Below are 15,032 nucleotides of genomic sequence, written 5' to 3'. Positions count from 1 at the left end.
AAAATATGCTTACTTCTCAACACCCTCCACACTATGCTCTATTCCAAGCCACCATCTCTTTTAATCAGAATACTGCAATTGATCCCTAACTGATTTCCCTGCTTCAACGTAAGTCAGGTCACATCACACCTCCGGATAAAACTTGCCAATGGCTTCTCTTTTACTCAGAGTTAAAAGCCAAAGCTCTTACAGTGGTCTAGTATATCCTACACAATCTGGCTCCCCTTTATGTCTCTGACCACATCTCTTACTCCAATTCCCCCTAGATCACTCTGCTACTATGATCTACCTACTATTGCCTGTAGCAATTTCCACCTCCGAGCCTTTGTATGTGCTGTTCTCACCATCTGTTATTTCCCCCCTCCAGATATCTGCATGCATATCCCCTCTCCTCTTCACTGTCTAACATACAACATATTTTACTGACATAGCATTTATTGTCTATCTCTTCAACGCCACCCACTACACACACACACACACAAAATACACACACACAAATATGAGCTTCATAATAGCAGAAATTTTGTTGTCATCTTTTTGTTTGCTGGTGTATCCCCAGTACCTAAATGGTACCATTTGTTGAATGAATGGATCAACAAGCTAACACTCTGGCCTTATTTTCCTCCATATCCCTATACATACTCTGTGCATGAGACAAACAAGACTGTTTGTTCCCACCACACCATGTTCTTTACACTTTCATTCTTTTGCTTTGCTGTCCTCCTAGAATCATCAGGACCTTGTTCACATTTACTTCCTTATATATGCAGTAAGTAATCACTGAACACCTAGTGCTGTACTAGGTGCTGGAGAGATAAAGATGGTATTGGACATCTCCACTTGGATATCTAATGGGATTCTCAACTTAGGACAGCCAAAGCAGACCACTAATGTTCACCTGTACCCCAATATGGTTCTCCTCCATTCTTCGTATCTCAGAACATGGTATCATGATCAACACCTAGTTTTTCAAGCCAAAACCCAAAATCCCAGTTGCTCAGGCAAAAAAAAAAGTGGGGGGAGGGTCCTCACTCCCTTTCTTTTCCTCAGTAATTTATTAGTTTTACCTCCAAAATATACATTGAATTGACAGATTTACCTCCAGCTAGACCAGTGTTGTCAGATACAACTTTCTGCAATGATGGCAATATTTTATATCTTCTCTGTCTAATATGATAGCCACTAGTCACATGTGGCTATTAAGCACTTGAAATGTGGATAGTGTGACCAGATAACCAAAATTTTTAATTCATTTAATTTAAATTTATGTCACATATGGCTAGTGGCTACTGTACTGGACAGCACAAATCTATACCACCTCTTGGCTAAAGCCACCATTCATCTGTCAGCTGGACCATAGCAACAGCTTCCTAACTGGTCTCTCTGCTTCCACTTCTGCCTCTGTATCCGTTCCACACTATGGTCATATCATGTCACTCCCCCAGCTCTCTGAAAGCTTCCCATTTTGAACAGAATCCAAAATCAGCAAGGTCATCAAGATTCTATGATATGTGGTCCATGTCTACTCTTTGACCTCATGAACTACCTCTCTTTCCGTCATTCACTCCACTCCAGACATTATAGCAATCTTCTTTTTCCTATAATACTCGAACATTGTTTCAACCTCAGCAACTCTGAGGTTGCTGGTCCCCTTGCTTTAAAAACACTCTGAGGCTTCCCTGGTGGCGCAGTGGTTAAGAACCTGCCTGCCAATGCAGGGGACACAGGTTCGAGCCCTGGTCTGGGAAGATCCCACATGCCGCGGAGCAACTAGGCCCGTGAGCCACAACTACTGAGCCTGCGCGTCTGGAGCCTGTGCTCCGCAACAAGAGAGGCCGCAACAGTGAGAGGCCCGCGCACCGCGATGAAGAGTGGCCCCCACTTGCCGCAACTAGAGAAAGCCCTCGCACAGAAACGAAGACCCAACACAGCCAAAAATAAATAAATAAATAAATAAATAATAAAAATAAAGGAATTCCTTAAAAAAAAAACAACAAAAAAACACTCTGTCCCCAGATTTTCAAATGGCTAGATCTTTATCATCCTTTAGGTCTTAGCTCAAACCTTACCTCTCAGTGAAGCTTTCCTAACAACCCAATCTAAATTAGCACCTCCTCTTTCCTCGTCACACCCTAGGACAGCACCCTGTTTCACTCTCCTCATAGCACTTATCAGTGCCTAAAATAGTCTGGTTAATTTGTTTACTTACTATCGAGAACTGCTAGATACCCCTAGAATATAAACTCCACAAGGGCAGAGATGCTGTCTTTTACCACTGTACCCCCAATGCCTTACAACAGTACCTATCAGATACTAGGTGCCCAATAAAAATTTGCTGAATAAAAGAAACAACAAACATAGCTTCTGCTCCTAAAGAATTCAGTCTCATGGCGATACTAATAAGAAAATGACCAATTACAATATAATGCCCAGGACTTTGGAAAAGCTGAAATTCTGGGTGCTCCAGGACCGAGAGGATGAAACCTAACCCAGTGTTAGGACTAGGGCAAAGTAGTTTTTCTAGAGGTAGTTGCATTTAAAAGCTGATATTTAAAGGACAAGCTGGAATTGGAAGCCTAGAGGAAGGGAGATATAGGTAAAGTTTTCCAAGCAGAAGCAACAGTTGAAATATAGCAAGCAAGAGAAGATGGTGGCCTGACAATAAGAGCAGAGAGAAATGAACAGATTTAGGGGACACTCAAGATTAAGAGTGGCAGAACTTAATGATCAATTATATGTAAGGGGCGAGGGAAGAGGAATTAAATATGATGCCCAAGTTTTAGGCTTAGGAAGCTGTGTGAATGGTATTCTCATTCACGCACAAAAATATGTATATATGGGAGAAAAAGTTCAACTTAGTTTCAGATGACTCTGTGACTCCAGAATGGAAACACCCAATAAACAGTTCAATAAATGTGTTCAGAATTCAGAAGCAATATAGATTTGTAAATTTTTAAGATAGAGATGACAAATGACACCGTGGTAGTAGATAAGGTCATCCAAAAAGGGTTCACTAAGATTACTGTAGCTCAGAATGCTGAAATACATCAATATCTAATGGTCAGGCAGATAACAAGGGACCCATAAAAGAAAGTCTCAAGAAGAGGCAAGAATGTAAAAAGAAAATCAGAAGACTGTGGTGCCATGGAAACCTAGAGACTACAACATTTCAAGGTGGTAGTGATGAATAATGTTAAAAGCTGTCCGTAGGTCGGATAAGATAGACATTTTTAAAAGTTGGCAGGCAAAACCATCTCTACCAAATTAGAAAGTATTGATCCTTTGACCAGTTAAAATGAAGTTTCCCTAAGAACCATGGGGGAATGAAAAACAAGGACAAAAGTCATTTCAACAAATTCTAGTTCATGGGAAAGTTTGGAGTTTCCTTTCAATCCTGTTTATTCCTTTTAATTTTCTCCCAGCGGGGTTTTTTCAATTGGAATTAATAAAGAAATTGTGCAATATATAACCTTCATTCTTAGTATTTAGTTTTCAAACTTTCTTGCTTACTCTAGAAGCCCATTCTGTAGCAAGGAAACTATTCTTGGCAGTTAGTCCAAGACTGCAGAGAGAAAACAAAACCAGTAAAAGGATCAGGTCTCTCTCCCTGTTTAAATCACTAACACTGTTAGAGGCTATGTCAATAAGCTTGTTGTGTAGCAAGAATACATGGGTGCCTTTTTAAAAAAAATTCAGATCCACAATAAAAGAGGATATGTGGCAGAATGGATAAGCTCAAGGCTGGAAGCCAGAAGCTTTAAACACTAAATTCACCTCTGCCAATTACCTTCTGACCAATACTGAGAACATTCTATAACTCCTTCACAAAACAGCAAATAATTAAATAATTCTAAAACAGAATGATATAAGTAATCAAACCAAAATCAAACAATTATAAGTAATTATAGAAATGGAAGGAAGAAAACACTAGTAATTACAACATCAAACATAAGCTTCTAAATCCTCATGACAACTGCAACTGCTTATTGACAAAATCTGATCTGTGTTTATAGGAACAGAACAGGAACTAGAACTCATACCCTAAATGGACAAAGTTTCCCTGGGATCTTTCAGGGTTGGCATTCTAAAAGTGATGAAGTCAGGAAACAAGGAAAATACAGAGATCTCTCCCTTCTCCATTCTCACTTTGGCATATGACATTTTTAGTCTGGTTTCCCAGTTTTCTCCTCTTATAGGACGTGACCACTCAGTAAGGAAGAGCAAAGAGACTTAGCTTAGAAGTCATTCAGTAACTAGAATAAAGTCATTACTAACACGGAGCTGAAGTCAGACATGAGCTGTTTCAGTTAACTGAAAATCATTCGGAATGATGAGAGCACTGGAATCAGCTTGCAGGCTGCCCATTCCTGCTTCTGGGCCAATGCACATCTAGTAGCAGACATTGTAACAGTGAGAACACATTTAATCCTCAAACAGCACCATGGGGTATCCCCATTTTAAAGTTAAGGAAACAAAGAATACGAGAGTGAGTAACTGAACTCATAGGTGATATTTTAATTCCTATGATAATCTTTAAAAACCTGTATATACATATTCTGGATTATCTAGAATACAGGTCCTAGATGACAACCTCATAATCAAGTACTGCCATACAATTTCAGGGGCCTCATTTCCTGTTTACGTTTATGATCAAGTGAACTTCAAATGAAGATCAAATGACACTGAAGCTTACTGTTAGAATGAAGTTTTCATCATAGTGATGTGAGAACAGAGTCATCACAGGTCACCCAATGGCACACCAAACCCAAGAAAAGCATTCTTTGAACAGTCGGTGACATATTCATGCTGTTGGTAAGATACACTGAGTGGGACCCTCATTTAACATACTAATTTGCAATGGTCCTCTAGCAATAAATGTATCTAGTTACAAAAATACTATAAATACTAGAAATATATAAATGCGTGTTCCAAATCCCAGCAATAACTGGATCAGCCATTCAGTTAAGGATTTCAAGAATCCTTCCTGTATTGGTTTCCTATTGTTGCCATATTTAGAACCTAGTGCTTAAAACAACACAAATGTATTCTGTATTATCTTACATAGGGGTAAGAAGTCTGATAGGTTAGAAGTCTGACACATGCCTCACTGGGCTAAAATCAAGACATAGCAGGCCTGCATTGCCTTCCGGAGGCTCTAAAAGAAATCCATTTCTTTGTGTTTTCCAACTTTTAGAGACCATCTGCAATCCTTGGCTCATGGCCCCCTTCCTCCATCTTCAAAGCCAGGCACAGCCAGTTGAGTCCTTCTCACATCCCATCACTCTGACCTTGCTTCCATCCTCAAATCTCTCCCTCTGGCTTATGATCCCCTCTTCCACTTCTAAGGACCATTGTATTACACTCGGACCACCCAGATAACCCAGGAAAATCTCCCTATTTTTGTCAGCTGATTAGCAACCTTAAATCCATCTATAACCTTAGACTTCTCCTTTGCCATGTAATATAACATACTCACTGGGCATTAGGATATCTTGGGACTGGGGGGCACTATTCCCTACCACAGTTACTACGCAGCCTTGTTATTAGGTAAACAACATACCTCTAGAGGGTTATCAAGTTGTTCCCCATCAATGCTGACATCTAAAGATTACTCACTAACAAAGTTTAGGCTAAATATAACCTCTGACTATAATGACCTAGCAAACGAAGCCTCAAAGATATTAATACTACTGCTTGTCATTTCAGTTTTCTCAGTACTGGAGTAGAAATTAACAGCATGGCATTTGAAATCAGATATGAACTCAACTACTAGCTCTGCAACTTACTAGCTATTTAACCTTGGACAAGTTGCTGATCCTCTTTAGATATGCGATTTTCTTATCCATAAAATGAGGATAATAATACTCCTTATATGCTTATTGTGAGAATGAAGTGAAATTATGTATGTAAAATGCTCAATACATTTTCTAGCCATTATCAGGTAGTCAATAAAATTAATATTTATTTTATTAAACTCTATCCAAGCTTTAAGATAAAAGTAAAGACAGTTTTCAGTGTTTAGCATATTACATTTTTGCAATAAATATTAAACACAACTTCAAATGATGTAAAGGAACACTGCTGCACACTTAATGTCTAAATTTTCTATGGATCTAGTTGATTTTAAATTATTATTTATCTTTCAATTTAATTACGTAGTTTATTTATTAAACTCTTAATTTACTTATCTTCTAAATTTGTAACTTGTCTTATCCAAAAAGAAAAAAATTCATTTGCCTTCCTAAGGGCTTTACGATCAGTAATTAAAGTAATGATTGCAGTTTGGCAAATAATATTCAATACTATGGCAGATAATCTTTAATAGTAACTTTCTACCTTTTCCATAAAGAAAATATCTTGGTATGCTAATTAAAAGTGACTAGAAAATAATTATAAAAGAAATCTAGAAATAGCAAAATACTAAATGACCTTCAACATGAATATTAGCGATGATCCAATTTACAATTAGACTTTTAATTCTAAACCAGAAGTATGCAAAAAAGGAGTGATGAGGTTAAATGAATTAACACTTGCTAAATATAAATATGAAAAAATTGTATATTTATAAAAGTTTAACTAAAAATAAATAATTATTAAATATAATATTTCAAGACAGTTTCTCTTTTATATTATCAAGTGCAAAAATACTTACAGTTTGATAATATGAGGATGACGAAAGAGTTTTAGATTTTGAATTTCTCGTTTTATTTTTCCAACAACATCTAAACTGCGAATCTTCTGTCTGTTTAAAATTTTAACTGCCACCTTATGGCCTGTTAATTGATGTTCTCCAACTAGAGAAAAGAAAAAGGAAAATAACCTTGCTGTCATAGCAACATAATTATTTATTCATGCTTCCTTCCACTGTAACCCCAAACTTCTTTACTCATGTATGCCTCTTTGATATCATTTATTGCATAGAACAGAAGATATCTCTTTTCATGTCTGTCTCTTCTATTGGAGTATGCACTCCTTGAGGACAGAAACTATATCTTAGTCTCCTCTGTATCCTCAACACCTAGCACAGAGATGTTAATTAAATCTTTGTGGAAAGGATGACTGAATTCCATATTCTTACCTAAAAGTATAATCAAATTTGAAACATCTTTTGGATAGAATAGAATAGAATTTACTATGTTTTGTTAATCTCTTTCTTCCTCCTCTTCTGGTTAATCCAGTCATTGTATTATTGAAGAATAAATAATTGCTATAATAAACTAAAACTCATAACTAGTTTCAAAACTATTTCATCAGAAAATCCACATGTAACCCTTTTTTTTGCCTTTTCTATAAAGCTTTCCCATTTTCTCCCTATTTGATGGAATCTCTACTTCTTTCAAACCCTCACAGTGTATTTATAAAGCTCATGTGTCATTCACCATTTTGAGGCTATTATATATATTTGTATTTTTGAAAAATCATATGACATGAGCTATTAGCTCTTACCCTCCTTGAATAAGACAGTCAGTATTCATCTGAATCTCCTAGGAAGTATATAAGCGCAGTATTTTGTACATACTGGATGCATCACACTTCCTGATTTCAAACTATATTACAAAGTTATAGTAATCAAAACAGCATAGTACTGGCATAAAACCAGACATAGAGATTAATTGAATAGAATAAAGAGCCCATAAACAAACTCATGCATATAAGGTCAATTAATTTATGACAAAAGAATCAAGAATATACAATGGGGAAAAGATACTCTCTCCAATAAATGGTGTTGGGAAAATTGGATAGCCACATACAAAAGAATGAAAATAGACCCCTATCTCACACGGTACATAAAAATCAACTCAAAATGGATTAAAGACTTAAATTTAAAACCAGAAACCATAAAACTTCTAGAAGGGGGTAAGCTCCTTGATGTTAGTCTTAGCAATGATTTTTTGGGACTTGACAACAAAAGCAAAGGCAACAAAAGCAAATAAAAACAAGTGGGACTAAATCAAACTAAAAAGCTTCTGCACAGCAAAAGAAAACATCAACAAAATGAAAAGGCAACCTACTGAATGGAAGAAAATATTTGCAAATTATATACCTGATAAAGGGTTAATACCCAAAATATATACATTACTTAACAACTTAATAGCAAAAAACCAAACAATCTGATTTTAAAAATGGACAGAGAAACTGAATAAACCTCTTGCCAAAGAAGGTATACAAATGGCCAAGTACACAAAATCATCAGGTAATCATCACTAACCATCAGGTAGATGCAAATCAAAACCACCACCACAATGAGCTATCACCTCATACCCGTCAGAATGGCTGTCATTAAAACTGAAAAGATAACAAGTGTTGGTGAAGATGTGGAGAAAGGGGAACCCTTGTGCACTGTTGATGGGAATGTACATTGATGTAACCACTATGTAAAACAGTGTGGAGGTTCCTCAAAAAATAAAAAATAGAACTACCATATGATCCAGCAATCCCACTTCTGGATACTTAAAAGGAAATAAAAACAGGATATCAAAGAAATATCTACACTGGCATGTTCATTGCAGCATTATTCACAAAAGCAAAGATATGGAAACTACCTCAGTGTCCATGAACATATGAATGAATGAATAAAGACAATGTGGTGTGCATATTCCCTCTTTCTCTCTCTCTCTCTCACGTACACACACACACACACACACACACAGTGCAATATATTATTAGGTCATGAGAAAGAAAGAAATCCTATTTTCAACATGGATGGACCTTGAGGGTATTATGCTAAGTGAAATAAGCCAGATAAAGAAATACTACATGAGATCCAGTTATATGTGGGATATCAAAGAAAAAAAGTCAAACTCATAGAAACAGAGAGTAGAAAAGTGGTTGCTAGGAGCTGGGGGATGAGGGAAATAAGAAGAAGTGGGTAAAAGGGCACAAACTTTCAGTTCTAAGATGAATAAGATATGAGGATCTAATGTAAAACATCACCATGATGAACACTTTAAATATCTTATAATTTTGTCAATTATACCCCAATAAAGCTGAATCTTTAAGTTTTTTTCAAATCATTGCTTCATCTATGATATCTGAAGAAATAACACACTCATTTATCTTTATAAAAAAAAATTTCTTTATGAAGAAATTTTTCCTCGTGAAGCAATGGCAAACAAATGGCATCGATGGAATTGGGGGAGGATCAAGATGGCAAAGGAGTAGGACAGGGAGCTCACCTTCTCCCACAAAAACATTAAAAGCACATCTACAAGTGGAATGATTCATACAGAAAATCTACTGAACACTGGCAGAGACCTCAGACTTCCGCAAGGGCAAGAAAACCTCTATGTAACCATATAGGACAAAGGAAAAAGATAAAGAAAGGAATTGGGACAGGGCCTGAACCCCAGGAAGGGAGCTGTGAAGGAAGAAAGGTTTATGCACCTTGGGGAGTACCCTCACCAGTGTGGAGATCAGCCTGGATGGAGGGGGAGCTTTGGAGCCTAGGAGGAGACTGCAACAACTGGTTTGTGGAAGGCAAAATGGAGAGTAACGAGCACAGAAGGTTGTCACTGCCACCCTGTGCTCCCCAGCCTTAGACGCTTGCCTGTCAGTGTGGGTGGGGGCTGGGTGCTGAAGCTCAGCTTTCAGAGGTCAGACCCAGGAAGAGGACCAGGGTTGGATGTGCAGAGACAGCCTAAAGAGGCTGGACTGTGGCAACTGAGGGGGTACTCAGAAGAAACCAGAGCCCACTGGAGAGGCAAGGTGCCATTATTTGGGGGTGCACGAGGAGAGAGGTGGGAACACCATAAGAGCTTCCTTCCCTGTGAGCTCTCCCAGGCAAGAGGACACCACCTACAGGAACTCTGGGGGCGGGCACAAGTTGTCACTACCATCCTGGGCTCCAGAGGAGTGCTGTCCCAGGAGTGCATGGGTAGTAGCCACCCTCAGGAGACTGGTGAGCAGGTGCCAAGCTCTGTCCTGGGAGCGCAGGAATGGCAGCTGCCCCTAGCAGACCCGCAAGCGGGCAACAAGTCCTGCCCCCGCTCTCCCCAGAGTGCGCAAGGGCCACTGCACCTGCATACGCTGTATCAAGGGGATAACAGCCAACACACGCTGAGGAAAGAGACAGCCAGAATCCAAAATAAGAGCAGGCCCTCAATCCCGGAAAAGATGGTAGAGAAGAAGAACTTGAGCTCACTTCCTCTCATGAAAACACCAAAATCACAACTTACTGCTGAACAACCATTGACAAAAGACTGTAATCTACCAAAAAAGATATTTCACATTCAAAGACGAAGAAAGAGCCACAACAAAACTGTAGGAGGGGTGCTTTCATGACATAATCAAATCCCATACCCCTGTGTAGATGACCCACAAACTAGAAAATACCTATATTGAAGAGGTTCTCCCACAAGAGTGAAAATCTTGAGCCCCCGTCAGGCTCCCCAGCCTGAGGGTCTGGCATCAGAAGGAGGAACTCCCAGACCATCTGGCTTTGAAGGCCAGTGGGGCTTGAGTGCAGGAGCTCCACAGGACTGTGGGAAAGATAGACTCCACTCCTGGAGGGCTCACACAGGCTTCACATACACAGGGACCCAGCAGAAAGCAGAAACTCAATAGGAGCCAGGGCTGGACCTACCTATAAGTCTTGGAGGGTCTCCTGGGGAGTCAGGGGTGGCTGTGGTTCACTGTGGAGGCAAGGACATTGGTGGCATAGGCCCCAGAGAATATTGATCAGTGTGAGTTCTCCCAGAGGTCGCCATTTTGGTATCAAGACCTGGCCCTACCCAACAGCCTACAGGCTTCACTGCTACAATGCTCAGGCCAAATAACCAGCAGGATAGGAACACAGCCCCACCCATCAGCAGACAGGCCGATAACACCATACTGAGCTCACAGCCATCTCTAAACACATCCCCTGACAAGGCCCTACCCACCAGAGGGACAAGACCTAGCTCCACCCACCCGTGGGCAGGAACCAGTCCCTCCCACCAAGAAGCCTGCATAAGCCCAAGGACCAACCTCATCCACCAGGGGACAGACAGCAGAAGCAAGAGGAGCTACAATCCTGCAGCCTGTGGAACAGAAACCACAATCACACAAAGTGAGACAAAATGAGACAGCAGAGAAAAATGTTCCACACAAAGGAACAAGATAAAAACCCACAAGAACAACTAAATGAAGTGGAAATAGGCAACCTACCTGAAAAAGAATTTAGAGTAATGATAGTAAAGATGATCCAAGATCTCAGAAAAATAATGGAGGCACAGATCGAGAAGATACAAAAGATGTTTAACAAAGAGCTAGAAGGTTTAAAGAACAAAGAAACAGAGATGAACAATACAATAACTTGAATGAAAACTACACTAGAAGAAATCAATAGCAGAATAATCGAGGCAGAAGAACGAATAAGTGAGCTGGAAGACAGAAAGGTAGAAATCACTGCCGCAGAACAGAATAAAGAAAAAATAATGAAAAGAAATGAGGACAGAGGTCTAAGAGACCTCTGGGACAATATTAAACGCACTAACATTCACATTATAGGGGTCCCAGAAGGAGAAGAGAGAGAGAAAGGGCCTGAGAAAATATTTGAAGACATTATAGCTGAAAACTACTCTAACATGAGAAAGGAAACACTCACTCAAGTCCAGGAAGTGAAGACAGTCCCATACAAGATGCTAAGACACATATTAATCAAACTAACAAAAATTAAAGCCAAAAAAAAATTTAAAAGCAACAAGGGAAAAGCAACAAACAACATACTAGTAAATCCTCATAAAGTTATCAGCTGATTTTTCAGAAGAAACCTGGCAGGCCACAAGGGAATGGGCATGATATATTCAAAGTGAAAGGGAAGAACCTACAACCAAGAATACTCTACCATCAAGGCTCTCAATCAGATTTGACAGAGAAATCAAAATCTTTACAGACAAGCAAATGCTAAGAGAATTCAATACCACCAAACCAGCATTAAACAAACCCTAGGAACTTCTCTAGGCAGAAAATAAAAGGCCACAGCTAGAAACAAGAAAATTACAAATCACAAAGCTCATCAGTAAAGGCAAACACAAAGCAAAGGTAGGAAATCACCCACACACAAATATGATATCAAAACCAGCAATTGTGAGAAGAGTACAAACACAGGATATTGAAAATGCACTGGAAATTAAGAGACCAACAACTCAAAACAATCTTGTACATATATAGACTGCTATATCAAAACCTCATGGGAACCACAAACCAAAAATCTAAAATAGATACACATACAAAAAAGAAAAAGCAAACCAAACATAGCACAAAAGACAGACATCAAATCATAAGGGAAGAGAACAAAAAAGGAAGGGAAGAAAAAACACCTTCAAAAACAAAGCCACATCAATTAACAAAATGACAATAAGAACATACATATTGATAATTACCTTAAATTTAAATGGATTAAATGCTTAAACCAAAAGACAGACTGGCTGAATGGACACAAAAATAAGACCCAAATATATGCTGTTTATAAGAGACCCACTTCAGATCTAGGCACACATACAGACTGAAAGTGAGGGGATGGAAAAAGATACTCCATGCAAGTGGAAATAAAAAGAAAGCTGGAGTAGCAATACTCGTATTAGACAAAATAGACTTTAAAATAAAGACTGTTACAAGAGACAAGGAAGGACACTACATAATGATCAAGGGATCAATACAAAAAGATATAACAATTGTGAATATATATGCACCCCACATTGGAGCACCTCAATATATAAGGCAAATGCTAACAGCCATAAAAGGAGAAATCAACAGTAACACAATAATAATGGGGGACCCCACTTTCATCAATGGATAGATCATCCAGACAGAAAATCAATAGGAAATACAGGCCTTTAGGTGACACATTAGACCAGATGAACTTAATTGATATTTATAGAACATTCCATTCAAAAGCAACAGAACACACTTTCTTCTCCAGTGCACATGGAACATTCTCCAGGATAGATCACGTCTTTGGCCACAAATCAAGCCTTGGCAAATTTAAGAAAATTAAAGTCATATCAAGCATCTTTTCTGACCACAACACTATGAGATTAGAAATCAATTACAGGGGAAAAAGAACTGTAAAAAACAGACACATGGAGGCTAAACAACATGTTACTAAACATGTTGGATTAATACCAATGGATTACTGAAGAAATCAAAGAGGAAATTTAAAAAAATATCTAGAGACAACAAAAAAATGACAACAAAAACACCACAATACAAAACCTATGAGACACAGCAAAAGCAGTTCTAAGAGAGAAGTTTAGAACAACACAATCTTACCTCAGGAAACAAGAAAAATCTCAAATAAACATCCTAACCTTACACCTAAAGCAACTAGAGAAAGAAGAATAAACAAAATCCAAAGCTAGTAGAAGGAAAGAAATCATAAATATCAGAGAATAAATGAAATAGAGACCAAGAAAACAACAGAAAAGATCAATGAAATAAACCTGGTTTTTCAAAAAGATAAACAAAATTGACAAATCTTTAGCCAGACTCATCAAGAAAAAAAGATACCGGGCTCAAATCAATAAAATTAGAAATGAAAAAGGAGAAGTTACAACGGACACCACAGAAATACAAAGGATCATAAGAGACTACTACAACTATAGGCCAGTAAAATGGACAACCTAGAAGAAATGGACAAATTCTTAGAAATACAAAACCTTCCAAAACTGAACCAAGAAGAAATAGAAAATATGAACACATCAATCACAAATACTGAAATCGAAACTGTGATTAAAAAACTTCAAACAAAAGTCCAGGACCAGATGACTTCACAGGTGAATTCTATCAAACATTTAGAAAAGAGTTAACACCTATTCTTCTGAAACTCTTCCAAACAATTGCAGAAGAAGGAACACTCCCAAGCTCATTCTATGAGGCCACCATCACCCTGATACCAAAACCAGACAAAGATATCACAAAAAAAGAAAATTACATGCCAATATCACTAATGAACATACATGCAAAAGTCCTCAAAAAACTACTATCAAACCAAATCCAACAATACATTAAAAGGATCATACATGATCATCAAGTGGGATTTATCCCAGGGATGCAAGAAATCTTCAGTATCTGCAAATCAATCACTGTGATACACCACATTAACAAACTGAAGAATAAAAACCATATGATCATCACAATAGATGCAGAAAAAGCTTTTGACAAAATTCAACACCCATTTATGATAAAAACTCTCCAGAAAGTGGGCACAGAGGGAAATTACCTCAACATAATAAAGGCCATATATGACAAACCCACAACTAACATCATTCTCAATGGTGAAAAACTGAAAGCATTCCCTCTAAGATCAGGAGCAAGACAAGAATGTCCCCTCTCACCACTATTATTTAACATAGTTTTGGAAGTCCTAGCCATGGCAATCAGAGATGAAAGAGAAATAAAAGGAATACAAATTGGAAAAGAAGAAGTAAAACTGTCATTGTTTGCAGATGACATGATACTATACATAGAAAATCCTAAAAATGCTACCAGAAAACTACTAGAGCTCCTCAAGGAATTCAGTAAAGTTGCAGTATATGAAATTAATACACAGAAATCTGTTGCATTCCTATACATTAAGAACAAAAGATCAGAAAGAAAAATTAAGGAAACAATCCCATATACCATTGCATCAAAAAGAATAAAATATCTAGGAATAAACCTACCTAAGGAGACAAAAGACCTGTACTCTGGAAACTATAAGATGCTGATGAAAGAAATCAAAGATGACACAAACAGATGGAAAGATATACCATGTTCCTGAATTGGAAGAATCAATATTGTCAAAATGACTACACTACCCAAGGCAATCTACAGATTCAGTGCAATCCCTATTAAATTACCAATGGCAATTTTCACAGAACAAGCCCCCAATTTTTTAAAATTTGTATGGAAACACAAAAGGCCCTAAATAGCCAAAGCAATCCTGAGAAAGAAAAAGGAGATAGAAGAATCAGGCCCCCTGACTTCAGACTATATTACAAAGCTATAGTAATCAAAACAGTATGGTACTGGCAAAAAAACATAAATATAGATCAATGGAACAGGATAGAAAA

The 15,032-nt window shown here is 38.0% G+C and overlaps 1 protein-coding gene across 4 annotated transcripts in view; it reads right to left on the bottom strand.

Annotated features, from left to right (window-relative positions):
* The window catches only part of PRKAA2 (protein kinase AMP-activated catalytic subunit alpha 2), a 65,597-nt gene that overhangs the window by 26,341 nt on the left and 24,224 nt on the right, over positions 1–15,032 (bottom strand). For 3 of the 4 annotated variants that reach the window (XM_059923572.1, XM_059923592.1, XM_059923581.1), the window contains exon 2: positions 6,653–6,794. The exons of the other annotated variant lie outside the window; for it this stretch is intronic. In XM_059923572.1, the coding sequence (XP_059779555.1) occupies positions 6,653–6,794 (142 nt within the window). The remainder of the gene's footprint in view (positions 1–6,652; positions 6,795–15,032) is intronic. 4 annotated transcript variants of the gene reach the window in all.

The sequence above is a fragment of the Balaenoptera ricei genome, chromosome 1, assembly GCF_028023285.1.
Source record: "Balaenoptera ricei isolate mBalRic1 chromosome 1, mBalRic1.hap2, whole genome shotgun sequence".
Taxonomy (NCBI): Eukaryota; Metazoa; Chordata; class Mammalia; order Artiodactyla; family Balaenopteridae; genus Balaenoptera; species Balaenoptera ricei.
Note: the sequence above shows the minus strand (reverse complement) of the source record. Positions and strands in the feature narration are given on the sequence as shown.